We start from the raw sequence: 23,006 nt of genomic DNA, 5'->3' as shown, positions 1-23,006 counted from the left end.
AGGATGAATCCCATCCCTTGTAAAGTCCAGCTGAGATATAATGTATAATGTATTGAGAAATATCAAATAATAAATTATGTCATTTTCAATTTTTTCACAAAGCTAGGGAATTGCACGATCATTTCAGTGTCTACCTGGAATTGGGAAAGCTTGAACAATTTCTGCCTTTCATTTTAGACTATAGTCATCTGTTTATCAATCTGTATAAGAGAAAAATCAAGATTGGTCTCCCAGCTGATCCTCAATACATACAATACCTAAACAACAGGAAAAGGATCAAAATAAAATAAAATAAAAATGTGAGACCAGAAATTCACATGACTTTCTTATTGGACCAGCCCAACCCACATCAGAATGTCTGGTGAGCAGATATTTGCCTGGTGAAAAAGTCAAGGATATTCACGTAGTACAGTCTGTACACCCAATTTTGGCTAAAAGAGATATCTGTTATAAAATATTCCACAACTTCAGAGAATTACCTCTGAGTAGAATATACCTCTTTATAAACACATTGCAACTCTGTGGAAAATTATTTTCACTCTTTTAGGTACCTGTTCTTTTTATACTTAGGAGACTAAAGAATGCAGAGATCCAAAGAAAATCTTTAAATAAAATACTTTTACCCTACTCTCCCCAACTGCAACTCAGATTTTAAAATAAATTATATGAGATTTTGATTCACAATATAATCAAAGTTGTAGCATACCCTATAAAATATATCTTATAAATTACTTTTCTTACTGTCAGTTCTTAATTGTGAGCACCTTTCTCTCACTGTGCTCTGCTTAGATTCAAAGATTTTTCTATGCACAATTACATTTTAATTTCATGGCATCAAAAAACATAGGGACAAGTATACTACCAGTGGGTAATAGGTGCAGTACCGTTTGCTGGAATTGTGTTTATGTTGGTCAATACAACATGTTCTGAAAGTTTTGAAACATTATCAAAATTGCTGATCTGGGTGGTCAAGGATTTCCGACTCTCTGTACTGGCACGACCTCTGGTAAGCCGTTCATCATGGTGACTGTGAATGCCAAAGATGCAACAAGAAAATGCTGCTTTAAATTCTTCTCTAAACTTCCCTGTTAAGCACAAAAAAAGATTCATGAAAAAAAATTTACTGTAAACCATATTTCAACCAACTTCATAGATTAGAAATAAACAGCTATCTAATACAAATTTAATCCAGAATATTCTGGAATATCTGGAAACAGATGTTTTTCTAATGCTACTAAAGTAGGAAATCACAATTTCAACAACTTAGAGAATGAAAGACAAAATATAACCTTTGTAAGAAGATATGTTAGGTGTGGTATGAAGCCTAAATTATTCTTGGCTAGACAGGATGGACAAAGTAGAATGACTTATGAAATTATGGTGTTGATAGTTTGTTGATTCACAACACATTTAATAAAAACAACCAATTGAGCAATAGTAGGCTTAAATGACTGGATCATTGCTTGACATGTGAAATGAGAAGCATGGTTAACCCATATTTCAACTTCAATACATTTTACAAGAAAATTCAAAGTGTTCAACAGCCTGCTTTCAGAGCTCATGGTAAATTGTTCAGATCATCCTCACACTACACACCACAAAAAACACAGGGGGCAAATGTGTAGTGAGGATTAACAAACTTTTGCCTCCCTGCATTTGGCTCTAATACTACCAGTTTAGGTCCTCTTTCTGCCATTCATAGCCAAATAAGGCAAATACAAGCTAAGACAAACTTACACTAGTAAGTAAATAACATCCTGATTGGTTCTTTGGCCTTGAACCTAGTTGGCACAGTCTGGCCATGCAAGTGTTACTAAACACTCACAGCTTCCAAAATCTGATAGCTGCATATAAAATGCCAAATGGCGACAGCCCTTGGCCTGTGATAACTCTCAGACAGTATCCAGAGATTTAGGGAAATAGTAATTGTTTCAGATCAAAGTCATGCCAGTGACTTCTCTAAAAAATTAATGGCATGGACAGTCAAATTCAAGCACTTGGACTCAGGCCCTGACACTATTTAGGTTAGTTATAGGTAGATACCCTGAAGGTAATGGGATACATCAGGCAACTTGTTCCAAGAGGATCTAGCTCCCACTGGAGGAGCTCTACTGATGTTACACAGTCATTAATTTTATTTGCTATGGCTCATTACATTTAAACTATACATTAAACTTGAGTTCTAGGTAACAGCAACTTACCACTGAGGAAGTTATAAATAATAGGATTAGCTGCACTGTTTGCATATACAAGCCAGTGTGAGAATGTGAACCAGGCATATACAGTTTCTCTGTCATCAGCATGATTAAACATCCCAAAAACCCTAAAGAAAAAGAAAAGCAAATCTGAAAGATGGCAAATCATACAAAAAGAGGTCATCACAACTTCTAGACTAATTTTCTCCCTGATTACTTATTTGTCACAGAAAAGCTGATTCAACACTTCTTGTTCTCTTGAGAGAACAAAATCTTCTCCCTATGCCTCAAAATATTTTCTTGGTGTTTTTGCACAATAGAGAGACTATAGACACATAAGTACTTTGCAACAGTGCAGATATAGGACTTTTCTGCTAAGTAGACAAAGTTAGTGGCTGTTAGATAAAAAACAAAACAAAACAAAACAGAAAAAACATGGGAAGAGTCTCTTTTGACCAATTAATGACATTGAGGTTTCCAGCTCTAGGCCCATTCTCCAACAAACAAGGTCTCTGTGGAATTAGAAAAGCACTGAACGGGTCCAGAACTGAGCTATGGAGGCTACAATAACGGCTTCTGTCCTAGAGAAATCTGCTTTACACAGGTTCCTTACACCTAATTTAGCTATTTAAACACAAATCTAACTACAGGCCTTCTCTGCTACTGTAGTTGAAACGGTCTTTGTAGTTACTCTGTCATTCAGATCAGAGGTAGCCTGAGCTGCCATATGGAAATACTTCTTTCTCTCTGCATTAACTACCAAGGGACCTGAGGATGAAAAGTACTTAAATTAGACCTTGGGAAAGTGCCAGAATTGAGTGGGATGTATTTTAGCTTTTGTATACAACTTGAAACTACTCCTTAAAAAATTAAATATTCCTCAACCACCAACAGAAGTGTTTCTTTTTTTAGGATGCTTTGCCTCTTGAAATCAGCTAATGGCTTCCAGATAAAATCTGCTATATGTCATTACTTATTGGCATGCCAGAGGTCTCAAGAGATGAAACTATATCAAAACCTGTCAAGTACTGTACAAAAAGCAGAGTGTAAACAATTACATCTTAAATGAGCAGGAGAGAAAAGGGTAAAAAAGTGAAAAGGAGCTTCCTGGAGAACTAAAGGATTAGCCTACAATCAGGCTGAAAATTGGGTCTCAAAATTGTGTATGATGGAGCTTGGGTACAATCCTTGGGGCCAAGTCACAACGCTATTCTCTCTTGATAACCTTCAGCTTCTGCTTTAGGGAAATGAACTTCCAGGGTTCATTTACAGCAAACAAGCTGTAATCCCACCTAAATGACAGGTTTTAATGAGGAGATAGGTTAGATCATTTTCATGAGGAAGAGCTTATTAATAAGACTTGTACTATCTGGCCTACAGTTTCAGTACTGCAGATAAGTTTGATACATGTTTTTCTTGCAACTGTATGCTTATTTTCAATTTCTTTATCATGAAATAGGTAGGTTTCTTCAAAAGTATCTGTCAGAATAAGTGGAATCTCATAACATTGGGTTGTATTTAGACAGAAAGTGTTTATATTTTGGGATAAACTTTACCTTTTCAAGACATTCAGGATGCTAATTGGTAGATAGCAAAGTGCAAAAACCAGGAGGACAACCATTAACATACGTGCTGTTTTCCTTCTTGCACGAATCTGTTTTATTTCAGCTGCCACAGCACTGATCTTTGACTTTGTTGACTGTCCCAGCCCTCGTTGCTGTGTTGAGGGCTGCAGAGACTTCCATTTTTTCTGAACTACTGAAGAAGTTCCTGGGATCTAAACAAGACAGAACAAGGGACATCCTCAAAATTAGCACTTTGAAAAACTAGCACTGTGGGTATCTATAACAAGAAAAATAGACATGTTGACATATACAAGGTAAGCTTGTATGGAAAAGTATTTTTTTTTAATAAATAAATTAACTGATGTAGATGGAAGAATCAAACCAGATTTCAGACACACTTGAAGGAGTGCACAAAAAATTGTTTTGTCCAAATATACCAACTGATGCATTAAAATTACCCTCACTTCCCACTTAAGTTGCCTTGCTTATATCTTCAGACTATCATACTTACCAACATCTTCTGACTACATACTTACTACTACGATAGTTATGTTGCTATGAAGATCTATGTTAAATGTTTTCTGTATGACAATAGATTATCCTATTACTATGTTGCTACTTTAAGATATTAACTTCTCAGCATAGAAAAGCAAGGATTGAAAGCCCACATAAGTTTAAGAGCTATAAAAATGTCAAATATACAACCTAAAAGACAACGAAACAGCTAAAGAGGTCACAGCTAAAATGTGGATCTCCATGCAAAGCTCTTCAAAATTGAATGAATACATAGTGAGGAATGGGAGAATCACAGAAGAGTTCCAAGACAGGAAGAGTTAGGTTAGCCAAAGACACCATGCAATGGGTAGATGTAGCACCTAGCTATTAAAAAAAAATAAATAAATAAAAATCTCTGTCTTTTCTTTGTGTGCACTCATACAAGCCAGGCCAAATAAAGAAATTTTGCTTCAGTTTTTCAAAATTATTTCCTGCCTACAGCCTCATTCATAAGACTACAGATGACAAGGACTTTCTCAGAGAAATCAATTTATAACGTTGTCAATATTGTACATTACGAAAATCTTTTGGGCAGAAATTTAGTTTTATTCATAAGTAGTGAAATTGTCTGCAGGGTGACAAGTCCCATGAGTGTAAAATTGTTCATATTTAAAATTATGTGCAGAATTCACATCCTCTATTGTAGAATTTTAAAAAGTAGGGCTAATCCACAAAAAGTGCCCAGAAGAGAATGAGACTTTGTGTATATATTATTTTTTTTTTTCTTCAGAAAAAAAAACAAATAAACAAACAAAAAACAAGTTAAAGTGGAAACAGTTATTCTAAAATTAAAGCATGCAAATGCAGAATTGTTCTATAATAGCTATTATGCATTTTTTCATGAATAGTTTCCTTGCACAGACAAGCCCTTAATTTAGCATTTATGTGCACCATCAAACCTGATTTACAATTATTGGAATCCTTTGGCAAAGCTGTTTTATAATGAACAGTAAATCAATGAAGCAGAACAGGTAGATATATTATAACTTTATTTTTATTATTATTATCTATTTAATTTTAACTATTGTCTCTGTGGACACAAAGGAAAAAAAAAAACTTGCACTTCTTCTGAGGATTCCCACTCATTCAGCTAAATAAGTCAAGACAGTTTTACACCTGGACATGTTTTGTCCTATTCCAAGGGATTTAACATACTTAGCTGTGGGCTGTAGCACCGCAATGTATCTTTGCCATGCACTACAGGGATCATAAGCTAAGATTCTGATTCTGTCTTATCAGTGGTATTTTGTTTTTGTGTTCTAACTTAGAAATGGAAACTTTTTATTCATCTTCACTCATACCAAATTACCATTTATCCGAATTACCATTCAGATAATGGAAATGGAAGCAGAGATACTCAGCCAAATCTCTCCTGACCTATCCCTCCTGATTATGCCAAAGATTCACTGGAAGAATACTGTGACCAGCTTCCTTAGTAGCTAGATGCAACTTCAGTGAAGTTTCTCAAAACAGCTATTTCTAGAGAAATGTTAGATATGACAGTGTACATGGTTTCTACCTGTCTGTGTAGGTAGAAGAGTCTTTTCTGCTATTTCCGCAGTCTTCAATAGCTTATCAAATAGGTGATCAAAGGCAGGGACTCTATACATGTACTATGTCACTGTACTACATATCAAATTGCTAAATCTTCATGAGTTTGTGCTGAGAAACTTTCTACTGAACCTTTTTTCCTTTGTCTTTACCTGGCAAATAACTGGGGTTTGCTACTGGTAGTATACTAACCAATGATACAGTAAGAATTTTATCAGGAAAAAAAGAAGCACTATATACTCACAGATGCATAGCTGAATGAGTACCTTCTAAGGGACAAAACACTTCATAAGTGTTTGTGTACAGAGAGACATTTACAAATAGGCATTTATGTAAACAATGCAACAAACATGCATTATGCACGTACAAGTATACAAATGCCAGCATAATGCATGCATTTGTTTTGGTTGTTGAATCAGTTATAGAGATAGTTATGTAGAATTTGTATAATCCCAAAATTTCACGAAGAGGCCTCTAGCTGTGTCCAAACAAGTACTAAAATTTGCATAGTTACTTTCTGATGCACCTTTCCTCTACCTACTCAAATTATTGTCAATGGATTTATAAGCAGACAAAATCTTTCCAAATGCAATAACTGTTTGCAAAGATTGGAAGGGAATATTTCAGCTGACAAAATAAAAATGGGCAGCGTTCCTAGTTATTAATATAAATAGACTTTAGTGTCAATGCATTTGGACATCAATAAAACCGAGTATACAAGACTTGATAATATGAATTATGTATCAACACTTTTACCATGTCCATTCAGTCCTTTTTATTTGTTCAGATGGCATTTTTAATCCACTCAAAACCCACAAGAGAACACTGTCTTCTAGGTCACTACTTCCTTTCTAATAATTAAAATAAATTACTTGAAATCTTAATATTTGTGGCATGATTGTGCTTGCCTTTGCACAGATGAATCACTAAATCAAAGATTGCAAATCTTATATGTAAAGATGTGCTTGAAGACATAATCAGTAATATTAAGAGCTCTTGCACAAGGTATCTTATGGATACCTTGTAAATTTTTCTTTAGCATGCACAGCACACTCCATTAAAAAAAAAAAAAAAAAGAATTACCCTAAACTTGTTAGTGTGCAACATATATAAGGAAAAGAAATATTGTGAAGATGAAACCGAAAACACAACTGAAAACAAACACCCAAACCCCAAACAGTTTAGTTTCCAGCCACTCAACTTCAGCTTTGAACCCCAGCAAGTATTTTCAAGCTACATGAAGGTTAAGAACAATTACCCGCATTAAATAAATTTATGGGCAATTTGAGATAATTGGAGGATTGTAAAGAAAGTAAAAAACAGAAGGTTAAGGAATATGGTGGTAAGATCATTGGCCACCACAAGACAGAGTCACAGATAATTATTCAGCAACACACAGCATCTTAGAGCTATGTTAGACTGAACTTAATTTCAAAAGAAACTCAGCAAAACTTTTTTTTTTTTTTTCCTCATGACGAGTCCCCTCAAATTGTAAAGGTTAAATTTTGTCTTGAAACTATCTTCTTATTTGGTCTTATAAATGTAAGAAGTTAAAAGCAAAAACGATAATTTTAACTTCAAAAGATAGATTTTTACTTTGGTTTAACCTAATATCATTAGAAGTGAGAATAATTGCTATTCTGAAAATCAAATATCAAAATGTCATAAAGTCATTTTTCCACATATTTTAATTATTCATAAGATATTTTTTGTCAATATAAGGTTTGATTTTTATTTTTTAAAATAGTTGGGACTTCCACAGTGGTTTAATTTGAACCATGTGGAACATGCTTCTGATGTGGCAGATAATATACACTGGCCAGGACAGCCTCAAATTCAGATGATATGAGACATAATGGTGAAAGAGAAATGATTCATGCCCATATCCTGAAAGAAATGTCAGCCACTGTTAGAGCCATTTGAGAGGAAAAGGAATATGTTGCATAATCTCTTCAACAGGATGAGTTTATTGTCCTTTATAGAATGACAGGACAGGATGGTGGGGGCCTACAGCTATAGATAAAACCCAGACAAAGCAGAAGACAGCAGAGAGGACCATAGACTGATGCACAGTAGATTATGGCACTGCTCACACCCAGAAAATGACTCTCAAACAAGCTGACACCAGTTCATATTGTTGGAGGGGGAAAAACATTCCTAAAAAAATTCACATCATTTTTGCCACTTCAGTTCTCATGTTGTGTGTTTGCTTGATAGTCTGTTGTTTACTGTTTTCATTTTCTTTCATATATTGTTAATGTCAGGCTTGAACAACTAGAAGTTCATGTTATAAATTACAGAGTCACAGAATCACAGAATGGTTGATGTTGGAAGGGACCTCATTACTGAAAATAGCCAGGTTCACATGGTTCCCATCAGACAATTCCAATCTCTCAGTTCTGATAGTTGGACTTTCTATTCCAACTTTTGTTCAGACTGGACCTGTTATGAAACAGAGACTTGACAGAATGAAAAATAAATAAAAAAATATAAATTGTACAAACTACTAACAAAATGAGAAGGACGATCTTAACTTTTGATTGCTGCAGAAGACTTTAGCAGTACACAGTCACCAAATATGATCACCTAAGGTCTTTCAGTAAGCACTTCAGACATAATGTCTTTCCTCTCTCTACAGTCAATTTTTCTGTTGCCTTTTCCTCTCTGTCTCTCTCTCTTAGGAATCTTTCATAGACATGAGCAAAAAGAGTTCTACATTCAGCCTGGCTTCCTTCTGGACCAATGGGCTGAGGTCAACTGTATGAAGTTCAACAAGGCCAAGTGCCGGGTCCTGCACCTGGGGTGCAACAACCCCAAGCACCGCTACAGGCTGGGAGATGAGTGATTGGAAACTGCCTGGCAGAGAAGGACCTGGGAGTACTGGTTGATAGTCGGCTGAATATGAGCCAGCAGTGTGCTCAGGTGGTCAAGAAGGTCAGCAGCATCCTGGCTTGCATAAGAAGCAGCGTGGCCAGCAGGTCTAGGGAGGTGATTGTCCCCATGTACTCGGCTCTGGTGAGGCCACACCTCGAGTACTGTGTTCAGTTTCGGGCCCCTCACTACGAGAAGGACATGGAGGTGCTTGAGAGAGTCCAGAGAAGGGCGACAAAGCTGGTGAGGGGTCTGGAGAACAAGTCTTACGAGGAGTGGCTGAGGGAGCAGGGGTTGTTTAGCCCGGAGAAGAGGAGGCTCAGGGGCGACCTTATCGCTCTCTATAGGTACCTTAAAGGAGGCTGTAGAGAGGTGGGGGTTGGTCTATTCTCCCACATGCCTGGTGACAGGACGAGGGGGAATGGGCTAAAGTTGCGCCAGGGGAGGTTTAGGTTGGATATTAGGAAGAACTTCTTTACTGAAAGGGTTGTTAGGCATTGGAATGGGCTGCCCAGGGAAGTGGTTGAGTCGCCATCCCTGGAGGTCTTTAAGAGACGTTTAGATGTTGAACTTAGTGATATGGTTTAGTGGAGGACTTGTTAGTGTTAGGTCAGAGGTTGGACTAGGTGATCTTGGAGGTCTCTTCCAACCTAGACGATTCTGTGATTCTGTGATTCTGTGATTTTTGAATGCATCTCCCTTCCCATCCAAGGTGACTGTAAGCCAGCAGTGTCACTAAACCTGTTGACAGGGCTGAATGTAAAAATCCATGTAAATCCAATCTTAAGTGACCAAATGGAGCATATAGGGAAGGGTGCATATGGGAATCAACACCTAGCCACAACAACAAACAAACAGAGCTAGTATAAGTGACTTACCTGGCGACACCACAACTTTCGAAATATTTGTAAATAAGCCAACACCATAAGACACAGTGGTGCCATGTATGTCACCAGGAAAAAGCATGTGTGGTATATTTTGGGGTAAACCTCAGCTGGAAAGAGAATTGAAAAAAAAAAAGTATTTAAATATACATACATTTCAAAATCACTTTAAGCCATTATTCATATAAATATGCATACGTATTTCAAACATAATAGGTAATAATGGAAGATGCGTCCACTAACCTCATGGCCAGGACTGATTTTTTAATCACCTCCATACACATTTTGTTCCTATTATAAACATGGTCTTATCTCAAGCATCTTTTATCTCTTTTATTACGTTATTGCTTTCATATGACATTTTTGCTTTAAGGTATTAAGTCTTAAGAAGTTTTGTTTTTATTAAATCAGTGAAAGATAGAACATTGCATTACCTAACAGTAGCTAACCAGTTACTTAAACTGCCTCATCTTTGACACATTTAAGAGGCTGTAGAAATGTCTTTAGTTTTAATTCTGCAAAGGCAGAATTGTATGCCTGAGTAACTTGTACAGTCTCTCACCTATAAACATAGAATGTAGACTACACATTAGAAGTACTCTACACTCTTCTCCCATTCGCACAGGGCAGGATTTCTTTTAATCACTTTTTGGTGGCAGAAGAAAAGTATCTTCTAGCTGTACTCAATTTATTGTTGTGATTGTATGAACAAAACCAGAATTAATTCAGTCAAATGTGCTAAACAGGAAATTCACAAGTTATTTTGACACAGCTTTAACAATATTGAGTTTGCTACCACTGTGCTGTAATGCCATATGTATCTCTTTCCAAAAGACAGTTTATGAATGTTAGAGACTAACATAAGTGTTGTGAATGTGCTGTGTTTTTAAGAATATTGTATCATAAGCTTCATCATTAGATTATGGACAAATGTGCAGTTGGTGCTTGGAAAACTTAGTTTCACTTTTGTAACAACAAATGTAGTTTGGTATTATCAGATGTTGATATTAATTACAACTTAACATCTATGGACAGCCTCAGAAAAGGAATTAACATTATGTAGAGTGACAAAATGTAGCAGAAAATAAACTGCACTACATGAGCAGTTAGATTGCATGGTAAATCTAAACATTGTATTTTGGGCTACAGTAAAGAGGGAATATTTGTGTTAATTTCTGGAATTTCTCAGTGTTTCAGGGTGGTGAGATCTGCAACTGAAACTCTGCGTTGATTGTACTTTCAATAAAAAGAAAGGAAGAAAAACTGAGTTGCGTGAGATGAGATCTTCGGTGAATCAAACTTATTTTCTGCCTCTTAAAGTAAGACTTTTCACCCTATCAAACAAGAAGTCCAATTGCATGTCAGGAGAATCCCTAAGAGGTTGAACAGTCAAGGAGATACACAGACCTGGCCCGTAACTCTCATAGTAGAGAGGACTGTACCATCATGTTAACTCAAGGCTCACTGTCAAACCCTGACTCCTATAATGTCACACCGTGTTGATCCTGAAACAGCTGGTCAGAAAACTTCATTATCAGGGAAACAGACACTTGCTATACAGATGTTACCAAGTACCACACATATACATACAATAGGCAACATCTAGCCCATGTTCACTGCTAGCAAAGGCAATAGAAATGTTGATTTCACAGCTTTGATGGGTAAGAGTTCAAACAATTTAGATGGGCAGCATTTGGCTCTAAGATTCTGTAGCAAATCAGGTTATCAACTCTTCACTGAACAGCCATAGCCAGTGGCTCATGTGAATATCCCTGGGAGAGGCAGGCCATTTAGGCCTTTTTTTTTTTTTTTTTAATAACTGGCAATGATTTGGATTTGTATGTTTACTGATGATCTGAAAATTGGTTTTACACTTCAAAAATGCAGCATCACAACAGTCCAGTCAGACAGGGAAACAGCGGCATTCAGGCTTCACACGTGGAGTAATGTTAACTTACTGGGATCATGGGATGTCAGAGCTGAAAGTACATTCCTTCTATTCAGAAGGAGGTGCCACCTGCTACATCAACGCTCTGCAGGCAGCCAGGCCCCTTTCAGGTGGAAGGACAGTACATATTTAAAAGGCCATCTGGAGTTTATGGCTTCCAATTTATCATTCCAAGTAAAGTGTAACATTAAATGAGTCTAGCTATCTACAAAGAACTGACGAACCAGGTTGGAGAAAGATCCTAAGACTTGCCTTTGAAGTTTAGCCACCTGGAAAGTGCCAGCTGCTACACATCAAAGGAAACCTGTCCCTCCTCCACCCAGGGCAAAGCCCTTTGTAGAACTTTTCCCTAAGAAGTATGAGTCTGTTTAGCTTCTCAAGGCAAAGAAAAGCTTTAAAGTTGTTTGACAATCACAACAGTGAGGAGTAGGAAGGGCTGGTTTGGGATACCATTCATTTATCAAGCAGGCAAGTTGCAGGCTCCTCAAATGAGAGCATCAATCAGTCTATGGGACTTGGTGATATATCAGCTGTATGACTGGAACCACTAATCCTCTTACTCTCAAGCAGAAGAGGTGAAAACTGTCCTTTCCATCAGTTGGTGTCTTAATGGGTTGTGGGACAGGGGAAGATCATTTTTAGATTTTCTCACAACACTGGCCACTGTTTTGCTGAAAAGAGGGGAGGGGAAAAGAAAACAAGTGGGCACAAGGATTGGAGTGGGGTGGGATTGCTGTTCCAACTCAGTACCAGACATAGAGTATGATTACTCCACCTGATAAATTATCAGTATGCTAAAATAAACCTTGTGTCAGCTGTAAAGTTTCCTTCTCAGCACTGTGTTGCAGCCCCAGACTGTCATTCAGTGAAGCAAGGAGGCAGACGTTTGAAATTGCATCTTCTGGAGTTTGCCAGAATTTTTCTATATATGTTTATATACACATATATACAAACTGAAAACAACCCAGACTCTGAAGGTTTTGATAAGTCTAGCAAACAAAATATCCCCTTAAACACAGTGAAATTGGTACTCTTGACAGCTTCTCTAAGAATAGGGAAAAATAACCAGACTATCAAGTTTTTTAGCATGGAGAGTTCCCAGGTTCCCTAGTCTCAGGAAGATGCCTATGAGGTTTTGGACTTATCAATATGCAGAAGCAAAACAGCTTAAAAAGTTTATTTTAGAATAAACCTTAATAGGTAGGGATGTTAGAAAATGCATGCCCATAGTAGAGAAAATTATATTACACAGCACAGTCCCTTCCAAAATATTTTCCTATGTCAGAGTACTTACAACTAGTTAAATACTAGAGTAGAATAACATTTTTCAAACATGATATATCATGCTTTGTGCTATCAATTCATGACAACAAGTGTGATTTTAGTATTAACAATATTCTAACTTCCTTCTGTATTAAAATGTCCAACACATTTTGCCTTAACTTCTGAATTTTAAATCACAATATAGTTCAAATATTCTCATTCCTTGCATTGATTTTGGACATAAGAATATGAATATATATATATATATATATTTGTATTACTAAGATTGGCCTGTTCCAGGTCATGTCTGAACACATGTAGCTTCTAACACTATGCAGTACAGTTGTGCCTGTTCAATAGCTGCACAGTACTCTTAAATAACTGATGGCATGGATCAACATTTAGAGTCTGTTGTTTTCTACACTCCAGGTAGCAATTAGCATTACGGAATTGAATGCTGAACACTCTGATAAATGGGATGTATAAACCTTCATGTAACTGCAAATTCCAGCTATGTTATTTTCCAGAATTAAGACAATATGTTTTTGTATTATTTTATGAGTAATCTAGGAGGAAATGGAACACAAAGTCTTCTTTTTGTTTCCATTCAGCCATGTAGTATCGGGAAAGGATTAACTCCATATTCTTTTTATCATATGCAAACGGGTTGGCTAATGCACTTTGGCTAACACCGTTTTCATGAACAGCTCTAAGAGAATGCATTTAGCTGGCTTGGACACATGGTGAACTCATTTTAATATATGTTTCTTTTATTTTGGCACTTTATCATCAAATTCAGCACATCGCAATTACAGACTATTATAGAACTGTGGCCAACACTGGCTCCTTAAGTGAGTCTGCATAGGTCACATGTTGGATCCTTCTGCATTCCCAAATAAAATATTGTTATTAGACAGTACTCAAAATGAAAAACCCTCAGCCTAGAATTGGCAATGAATTTTATATTCTGGAATGCCAGAAGCAATTAAAAAGAAATTGAGTCTTGTTTTAGGCTGAACTATTGCTCCATTTGCAGTCCCTGGCAGCTCTCCAACCACATGCTTGAAATCTTATTATTAGTCAGGGTGGCCACTATTTGTTCACCATTTAGGATCCCAAGTGTCACTGTGTTGATCAGACCTTCCTTCCAGACACTCACCAGACTGGTATGGATTTCAGCAGCTGGACCTAAATCTGGGTAGGGTACAGTTCTGTCTCCTGCTTTGGCATCCCTGACATTTTCCTGGACTGTTCCAGACATCTTCCTGTCTGTTAGTACTACATAGCACCTCACTTTTCAATGGCCCTGAGTTCCCAGAATTAGTATAGACTTCTGAAATACTTTGGAAAGTATCATTAAGCATCCCCTCTTAAAGTTCCAACCTTGACAATTCTCACTTTAACATCCTTGGGACATAAGGTGCATGTGATACTCTGCAAAGATTTCATCAGACAGCATAAAATATATGGAGTTCTAAATAAAGCAGTAAACACCCAAATACAATCCTTTTCCTCTTCAGACAAATTGAAACTCCTATAGTATTTGCTCAGAGTCTCTAGAATATGTAGAATATCTAACATCTCCACTATCTTCGTGAATGCATTTTTTTTTTTCCTTAGGAAAACAAATTTCTTTCTCCTTCAAATTCCTCCTAGTTAGCTTTCTTTGACCAGATATTACCACAGCTAACCAAGGCAAAATAAATAAATAAATAAATAAATTGAAAATATTAGCTCTTTAGTCCTTCATTTGGCTTTTAAGGCTCACCAGTCTTTTCAAACTGTTGTCCGCACTCTTTTGTTTTTCTATTTGGTAGCCTTTGTGATTTCAAACCCAGGTTCTCAGTAGAAAAACTGTATCTTCTATGCTTTAACCCAACTCATTGTCCTTAGACAATTCTAATTGAAACAAAATGATTTCTGGCTAATGACACTCCATTCTCCATGGTCTGAAAAGGATGTGTTGTATTTTATCCTCATGGATAATGTATGGTTAAGTCTACACTTACTAAGACATCCAAAAATTTGAGCAACCTATTAACCTATGTTAATACACAGAAAGGTTCCTCTCTTGAGTTACTCTGGTAGGCTATTATTACAAAGCAATGAGAGGATTATTTGTAATGGACAGATGAAACATACTAGCAGAATAACTACCAATGATGGTGCATTACCATTAGAAGAATCATTTATTAAAAAGATAACAAGATAAAAATAACATTGTTATCTTTAATTGGAATGAAAAGCTTTCCCATTTCAGAAAACTTTCATGGATTTTTAATGTGAAATTATTTTCATTTTATGTTCAATATCAATTAAAAAAAGAAAAAATAATAAAAAAAAAATATCATTTTGGAGTGTTGGCACTTCATTTCTGAAAAAAAAAAACAACACACAAAAACAAACCTTAATTTTATGCGCAAGTACTTGCCTTTATTATGCCCCTTTCTACCTCTCCAAACATCTGAATAAAGGCTCACAGAAAAACCTGAAGATCAATAGACTTCATTTTTGACAAATACACTTTATGGGAGTCTTGCAAACAATCTGGGAGCTTCTTTTCTTTTATATAATGGGTGCTTCAGCTCAGCCATATCTGTGGGCTGGAACTATTCTAGTCCAGTATTGAATGACCCGGTCTTTAAAATAGTTCCACAGCTATTACAGACTCTAGTCTGAAAGCGACATTTTCCTGTTCGAAATCAAGATGACCAATGGAGATCTGGAAATTCTGAGATTGTGTTCCCTGATGAAATACTCTCCTGACCCCCTAATTAATTAACTGTGGTGTTTTCCATCATTTTCATTTCCTAGGTTGATTAAAACAATCTTTGCTTCAGATCTAACCTTGAAGTGATGAAGACGTGGATAATTAACTCTGCAGTCAAAGTGAATGGACACAAATTGTACTCAGAGTGAATGCTGTGAAAGAAAATATTCACATGAATCCTGCAGCATCCAGCAGCAGAATGGGATACAAAATTGTTCACAGATGAAAAGAGAACACTAGAAGTAAAGAACAGATGTGACTTCTCCAACAAAACAGCAAGTACAATACTTCCAGCTTAATGGGGGTTCCTGAAACCTACAAATTTTCAGCACATCTTTGTCTGGAATCAGTGCCAGCCAGCTAATGGACATCTCTGCCCCCATTCATTGCCTTGTCCCAGAGGACTAACCAGGATGAGGGAATGTGATAGCCAACATCTTCTCATTAATCCCCCAGTGGCCCTGAAGAGGGAGGAACTTCCAGAACACCACATGGAAGAACCCTCAGCAGTTCAAGCTGCTTGAACTAATTTATCACAATAATTAAGTACAGGTGATCCAATTGTATTTTATCTTAATTGTTCACAGGACTAGAATCTTCTACAGACACAGAACTGATGGAGAATCTGATTGTATTTTAAAATGACTTGAGGCTATTAAACAACCACCTTTTCATTATATGTTTTGGCAAACTTGGCTTTATTTTTCTGTGTTTGAAAAATGGTATTACTGATGGTCATTATATCCAGTGTCAGAGTCACAGCATGTAACTCATATGCTCTATTAGCATTGGAGTTATGCCAAGGCCCACCAGAGTTGAATCTTAACCATTCACGTGAGTGGCTAACATGACTTGCTGTGTGAACTGAATCAAAATAGAAATAGTTACTCCATGGCAACCCTTATGACTTCTTACAGCTGAATTCAAATACAGAAGAAGTTAGATTCAGAGTTAATCTGGAAAGGCAGAATTACACTTCTTGGATAGAATCATTTGTAACCAATTACAATTTTAAAGTTATCTAAATGATCTTGTCCATGACAAATTTCAAATTGTAGACTAACTTGCTACCCCATATCCATGACATCTTTGTAAATTCTGTAATGACATGCAAATTGCACTGAAGTCCCAGGAGATACAAATAAGGACCTAATCAAATACCACCAATTAGCAAAATCAGCATAGCAGGTAAATAGAAGTTCTGTTCCTGTGTAGTTATTTCTGAAGACTAAATACTGTAAGCCTGCAATATCCATCAATCACTGAGAATTATATAACCATAAGCCTTTAAGGATGGGAACATTTTCACCCTCTGGGAAACATTAACATGACCAAGACATAAGTCAGCCTCATTCTTTCAAATTTGGTTTTAAATGTACTTTTAGTCTTAGCAGTATAAAAGAAAATATAAATTCAGAGTATTTGAAAAACAGTAGTTCTAGGAAAGGTTATATAATTAAGAACATTCTGTGATATGTTTATACACTTGACTGCATATTTAAATGTCCTGATATTTTTATTACACAACAGCAGGAAAAATTCAGTCTTTATGATCAATGACACACTCACCTCCCCAGTGCTCATCACACACTGTGAACAAGGTGGTTTTATTGGCTAATCCTGGGAACACACTGCTGCACTCCATAACAATAGCCTGAGGAATCATTATGATGCAGGACACAATCCAGATAATTATAACGCTGTTCCTTGCTCTCTTGGCTGTGCTTTTAAACATCAAAGGGTGACAAATTGCATACCATCGATCCAAAGCAATGCAGCTAAGTGTTAGTACAGACACAGAGACTGAAACTGTCTAAAGAAAAGGAAATATTATGTTAATGTAAATGTAATTTTTCTGTTTCAAAAGTGATTTCTTGTTTTTGAGAGTTTTAAAAATTCTTTCTATTTTCAACAGTTTATTATTTGAAATTATGAAATAGAAATTATTTTCAGAAAAAGTCTCTGTTTTAGTTGCTTCTTATGGAATTACAACAGATATCATCATCTGCTGTAGAATAGAATAAAATAGAATAAAATAGTTCAGTTGGAAGGGACCAACAAAGATCATCAGGTCCAACTTGCTGACCACTTCAGGTAACTTTGCTAACCAAAATTCAAAGCATGTTATTATTATTCAAGTATCTCTTGACAGGTATGGGGCAACAATAACCTCTCTAGGAAGCCTGTTCCAGTGTTTGACCACACTCATGGTAAAGAATTTTTTCCTTATATCTAGCCTGAACCAATTCACACATTAGGGTGCTACTGAAAGTGAGTAGGAGTAACAGAATCAGATTCTTAAAGAACAAACTTATGCATCTTAGAATTTGCATAACTTTATCTGAAAGATTAATTCTAAAACAGTCAACAAATTAGATCTTTTTTTTTCTTTGTAGAGCAACTTAGGAAAAAAATAATTCTGTATTATATTTGGATATCAGCACCAACATTTTGCCTTTTCAGTTTTCAAAGGAACAACAGAAATTCAGAATCTCATGAAAAAAAAGCAATTAATTTAAATTAGATTATGCCATTTTTAACCTCTTATTCATTGTAGGAAATAGCATCACTTTTGTTTTATTGTTTGGTTATCATTTCTGTTTCTCCTCAGAATTTCTTGTGCTAGAATGGAGGCTTTGAGACAAGTTTTGTGATTTTGATACTATCCAGTAGAAGACACGTGCTGAAGGACTGTTGCCCTTGACAATGTGGCTTCTCAGCCTGAATGCATAGGTCTCTGCTGAAAATACAGGTTGTGCTGGAGGGACAAAGATGATCACCTGCATACTTTCAGATTTTTCTGCTTAATTCTTTTGATTTATAATGACTGAAATGCCAAGCAAGTTGTCATGATAGTATGCCCAGTGAGTTCAAGTGAACTGCTATACTTACAAAAGGTATCTGTCAATGTTTTTTATGCAAATGATCTCATAACTAATTAAGTCCACTGGTAATGAGTGGTGGCAATTATACTCAAGGCAGAAAATCTGATCAGCTCCCATTATACCAGGACAAGATGACTATTTTTAAAGAGTGCAAAATAAGTCACTAAACACATATGAAGGCATGGACTCCACTCAGAGTTCTTCAAAAGTTCGGATTCTCCATCCTGGACACCTGAGTAGCTGTTAAGGTCCACATACAGAGAGAATACTTCTGTATGTAATTCTATTTCCAGACATTTTTCTTGTTTTGTATCTCTTCTGAATTATTAAAAAAGATCACAGAAAGTGAATGACATAAGACAAATGTTCCAGAAAGTGCATTGTCCAAGTCTAACAAGAACAATATTTCTTAAGCACAAATATATTCATAAGTGGAACAGTCCTTCAATCCTCTGTAGGTATCCTGAGGTATCTACTTCAGTAGCAGTGACAAATTTTTGTCACATAATCACCATTGGGAAGATGATATTGCTCTTTCTGTTTTTCATAACATGGATAGTGTGTACACAAACACAATAGAATAATACCTGTAAGTACGGAATCACTTTGCAGAGGGGCTGCCCAAAGAACCAAGTTTCTGTGATGTCCACTACTAAAGTTGCTGGAAGACAAGTAATTGTGACCAGAATGTCAGCCAGAGATAGATTCACTATGAAATAGTTGGTGACTGTCCGCATATGATGATTCTTCCACACTGCAATGCAAACTGAATTTGGAAAGAAAAGTTAGTGAGCGGTAAATGACTTAGGGGATGCTTCAACAAAAAAACACTTCTCTTTGCAGAATTAAGGAAATGTTTGCATCCTTTGTTTAATAAAGAGTATTTGAATATGTAGTTTGTTGTAGAGACCATGTGTTTTCTTTTAGAGTGGAAACGAAATGGTACATGTAGAGAGATTCTCAGTAAACAAAGAGTGGTTTTCTGCAGACCACAACATAGGAAATAATCAGATATATTATGCAGTTTACAGTACTTCAAGTACTATCTTCACTAACTATTCACACATCTTTCTTCTATTTTAATCCATTGGCTCTGTTCTATGGAAATACACATCTACATTTGTGAAAGTTTCTTTTTTTTTTTTTTATGACAGTGTGATGCTTAATTCAAATTGCTACCACATGGAGTCTTGTAAACTGTGTCAAGAAAACAACCATTTTATAAAATATTTTGCTGAGAATACTATATCTATTGCATCTGCAGAGAACATCTAACGTTTGCCTGGGAAAAAGGTATCTGTGATTTGAGGGAAGCAAACAAATATAATTTTTTCAGCATTAAGCTCAACCCATTTTAAATGTAGTATATTTTTGACCATGATTATTGTGACCAAAACCAGTATATAGCAGCACTCTAAAGGATGTGCCCTAAAGCTTTTATATCATTTCTTCCCCCCTCCCCCCCGCCCCCTCCATTTTTTTTTTTTAATTTGACAGGCTTTTACAAATGAAGCAAATCATAGAATCATAGAATGGCTTGGGTTAGAAGGGACCTTTAAGAGCTCCTAGAGTTGGAACCTCTAGTTCCAACCCTCTTGCCATAGGCAAATCACTTCTTTCACATGGATGCAATAAATTCATAAGTTAAAAATGCAAAAATTGAGTCTGAGAAACTAGACTAAAAACATTTTTTTTTAATAACTTTGGAAGTAAAACCCAGAGAGATTGTAGCAATCAATTGCCTTTCGCCAAAAACTCTAAAAAATCCTGCTCAATACTTTCCTGAAATAGCACAGTAATTCCTGTAAGAAAACACTACAATTCATTCTACACCAAAGATTCTTCTGCTGTAAACAATATTTCATTCATCATACAAATCTGGATGAAGATTCAAAGTCTCCTTAATGTGCCAGAATATAGCACTATGCTTAGTTTAGATATATTAAACAGATCACAGAATGCTGCAGAAAAGAGTTAGAAAGGACCTCAAGAGTTTGTCCAAATCTAAAAAGGAATTGCCTAGAGTTAAGCCATTCTCTTATTAAACTAACATAGCTGGCACATAAGTTTTTGAGATCAGATGTTTTTTCAGATCCTAAGAAGGATGGTGTGCCTGAAAGTTTGTGTCCATCTCCCAGCTATATCGGTTGAAGTATATTACTTCACAAATTTTGTCTTGCCTGTCTTTATAACAACCCAACTACGGAAAGACTACGAGTAAGTCACTGTTTGCATTTTCAAATCTGTTAAAGGTGAAGATATCATGCTTCTCTTAAATGTACCACAGTGTTGAATCGGAAAGGAAAGGAAAGGAGAGGAGAGGAGAGGAGAGGAGAGGAGAGGAGAGGAGAGGAGAGGAGAGGAGAGGATATTCTAATGTGTGATCTACTTCCATTTTGCTATTCTCTCTCCCTCTTTTTTTTTTTTTTTTTTTTTTTTTCCTGGAACACAGGCAACAATGAAGAACAGGCTTTCCCAGTGGCAATACTTCAAATATGTAAAGATTCTTATTACGTCTCTACTCTGTTTTCTTTTCAGACTGTAGAACTTCACAGGCCTGTATCTTTTGCTGCCAGTCATTTTTAGAACTTCTGTAAGCACCCTTCTTTCTGTTCTCTGGATACTCTTCAGAATGGATCACACCTTTGTTGTCAGACTGTAGTGATCCAAATTAACAAAATACCCACTCATGACTTTCCTAAAGCTTTAGTAGGAGCTAAGTTTGGATCACTTCTTCATGAGGGCTAGGTTTAGACATCTGGGGGCAATTTAGGGCAAAGGGAGAGGGAGGAATGAGGTGGCCTTCAATTCCTCTAGGAGAAGGTGATTTTATCAACAAACTTGTTTTGGATTTGGGCTTCCAAATTTATTCTAAAACAAGTGCTGTACCAACATAGATGTTCTTCTAATGTATGCAGACATGAATGCAAATACTATAGCTTGTAGAAACTTAATCTTTTTTATATATACATATAAATCTCTCTCTCTCTATATATATATATAGATATCTATCAGGAGCTTGTAAATGCAAGTCAAATTCCCTCTGCAAAGCCCTTTGTTGCCCTTGGAGAACGTCTCCCATGGTATTCATTTCTTTTATTTTTGCCCTGGATACAGAATTTCACGTTTTCTTAGCTGTGAACTTAGATATCTGAAAGGCAAGGCTTGTAAATCAAAAGCTTAAAGGAAACATATTATTTATATTTACAGTCCATTTGGGTGATAAAATTTACATGCTCAGGTAATTATTTATCTAGCACTGCAAGATAATAACTGTCCAGATCTTTATTATTTCAATTTTCTGCATGGGATTACTACAGTTGTAACTTAAATATCAACAATGTGAGGCAGGACAAAACAGGGGAGATAATACATTGCTGCCCCTCTGGAATGCTGTTTGCAGCTGGAAATGCAGTGCTGGGAAGAAAAGTTGCAAGCATCACTTCATTCATTCACAGCAATGTTAACACTTCAGGCTTCTGCTTGTGGCTTGTTCTTTTTCTTCAGTATAATTCATACTGAAAGTATGGTCTTGTTTTATACTTATGCAAAAGTTAATGTTAAATGGCAATGTTTTTTTCTGTACTTTTTACTTCTTTGATGAACAAATAAAAAAAAGTTGTTTTTAAAATTCAGATTTCAACTACTTCATTCTCATATTGTGGTTCATCAGTCCTACATTCTATCTGAGTCAGGCAAATGCATCTTTTTCATCAAAGGATGTCAGTGCCCAAAGGTGCTAGATTTAAGCAGACGTGTCAAAGAGCACATGCTCTTTGATGAGGTCTCTTGTGCTGACAAGTTTGGGAAAAACACCTGAATGTAAACATTATTTCTGGTAAAACAAATCCACAAAGTTATCAAATGTGAGTTCAATCTCATTGGCAACAGAGAGTGTCAGAAATCAATTCACAGCATTTTGCATTTTGTGTTCAAAGGCTTCCATAAGTATCAGCAAATGAAACCTCACAATATCTCAGAGAGCTAAGAAAATATTATCATTTTCATCTCTGAAACAAGGGAAGTGAAGCACAGAACAGAAGTTGCCAAAGGCCACACAGTAAATCAGACTCAGAATAAGAAGCATGGACTCATAATTCCCAGCTCTGTACTAAGCCTTCCAGATCACACTGGCTTAACAAGAATGGAATTTAGATGAACTTTGATACTTGCTGTTCCTCAGAGAAATAAAAAAGACTGTGCCCCTTGCTACTCAGGGAATAACAGATGCAAGAGGCAAAGCCAATGTACAGAGAGTAGCTCTAAATTCCTCTGAATTCCAATCTAAAGGAGCAAGAGGCACCTGAAAGGTAGAAAAATGATCATTTGCAGGCATAGAAATAAAAGATAAGTTGTTACTTTAGATTTCTTTATGCTTGTGTGGTTCCCCTTTTGATCTCATACATTCTTTGAAGCATAGACCATTTTCCATTCTTCGTATTACATATAGCACAAAAGCATCTTAATTAGCATATTTACATACTAACTTATTAATTAATGTCTCCCAGAAACTTATTCT

At 36.2% G+C, this 23,006-nt stretch overlaps 1 protein-coding gene across 1 annotated transcript in view; it reads right to left on the bottom strand.

Annotated features, from left to right (window-relative positions):
• Positions 1 to 23,006, bottom strand: part of HCRTR2 (hypocretin receptor 2) — a 36,306-nt gene that overhangs the window by 1,988 nt on the left and 11,312 nt on the right. Inside the window, exons 2-7 of the mRNA XM_035543059.1 lie at positions 19,075 to 19,253; positions 17,172 to 17,415; positions 9,616 to 9,731; positions 3,752 to 3,972; positions 2,202 to 2,323; positions 885 to 1,085 (exon numbers count right to left, since the gene is read on the bottom strand). Of these exons, the coding sequence (XP_035398952.1) occupies positions 885 to 1,085; positions 2,202 to 2,323; positions 3,752 to 3,972; positions 9,616 to 9,731; positions 17,172 to 17,415; positions 19,075 to 19,253 (1,083 nt within the window). The remainder of the gene's footprint in view (positions 1 to 884; positions 1,086 to 2,201; positions 2,324 to 3,751; positions 3,973 to 9,615; positions 9,732 to 17,171; positions 17,416 to 19,074; positions 19,254 to 23,006) is intronic.

The sequence above is a fragment of the Cygnus atratus genome, chromosome 3 (assembly GCF_013377495.2).
Source record: "Cygnus atratus isolate AKBS03 ecotype Queensland, Australia chromosome 3, CAtr_DNAZoo_HiC_assembly, whole genome shotgun sequence".
NCBI classification, from domain to species: Eukaryota; Metazoa; Chordata; class Aves; order Anseriformes; family Anatidae; genus Cygnus; species Cygnus atratus.
Note: the sequence above shows the minus strand (reverse complement) of the source record. Positions and strands in the feature narration are given on the sequence as shown.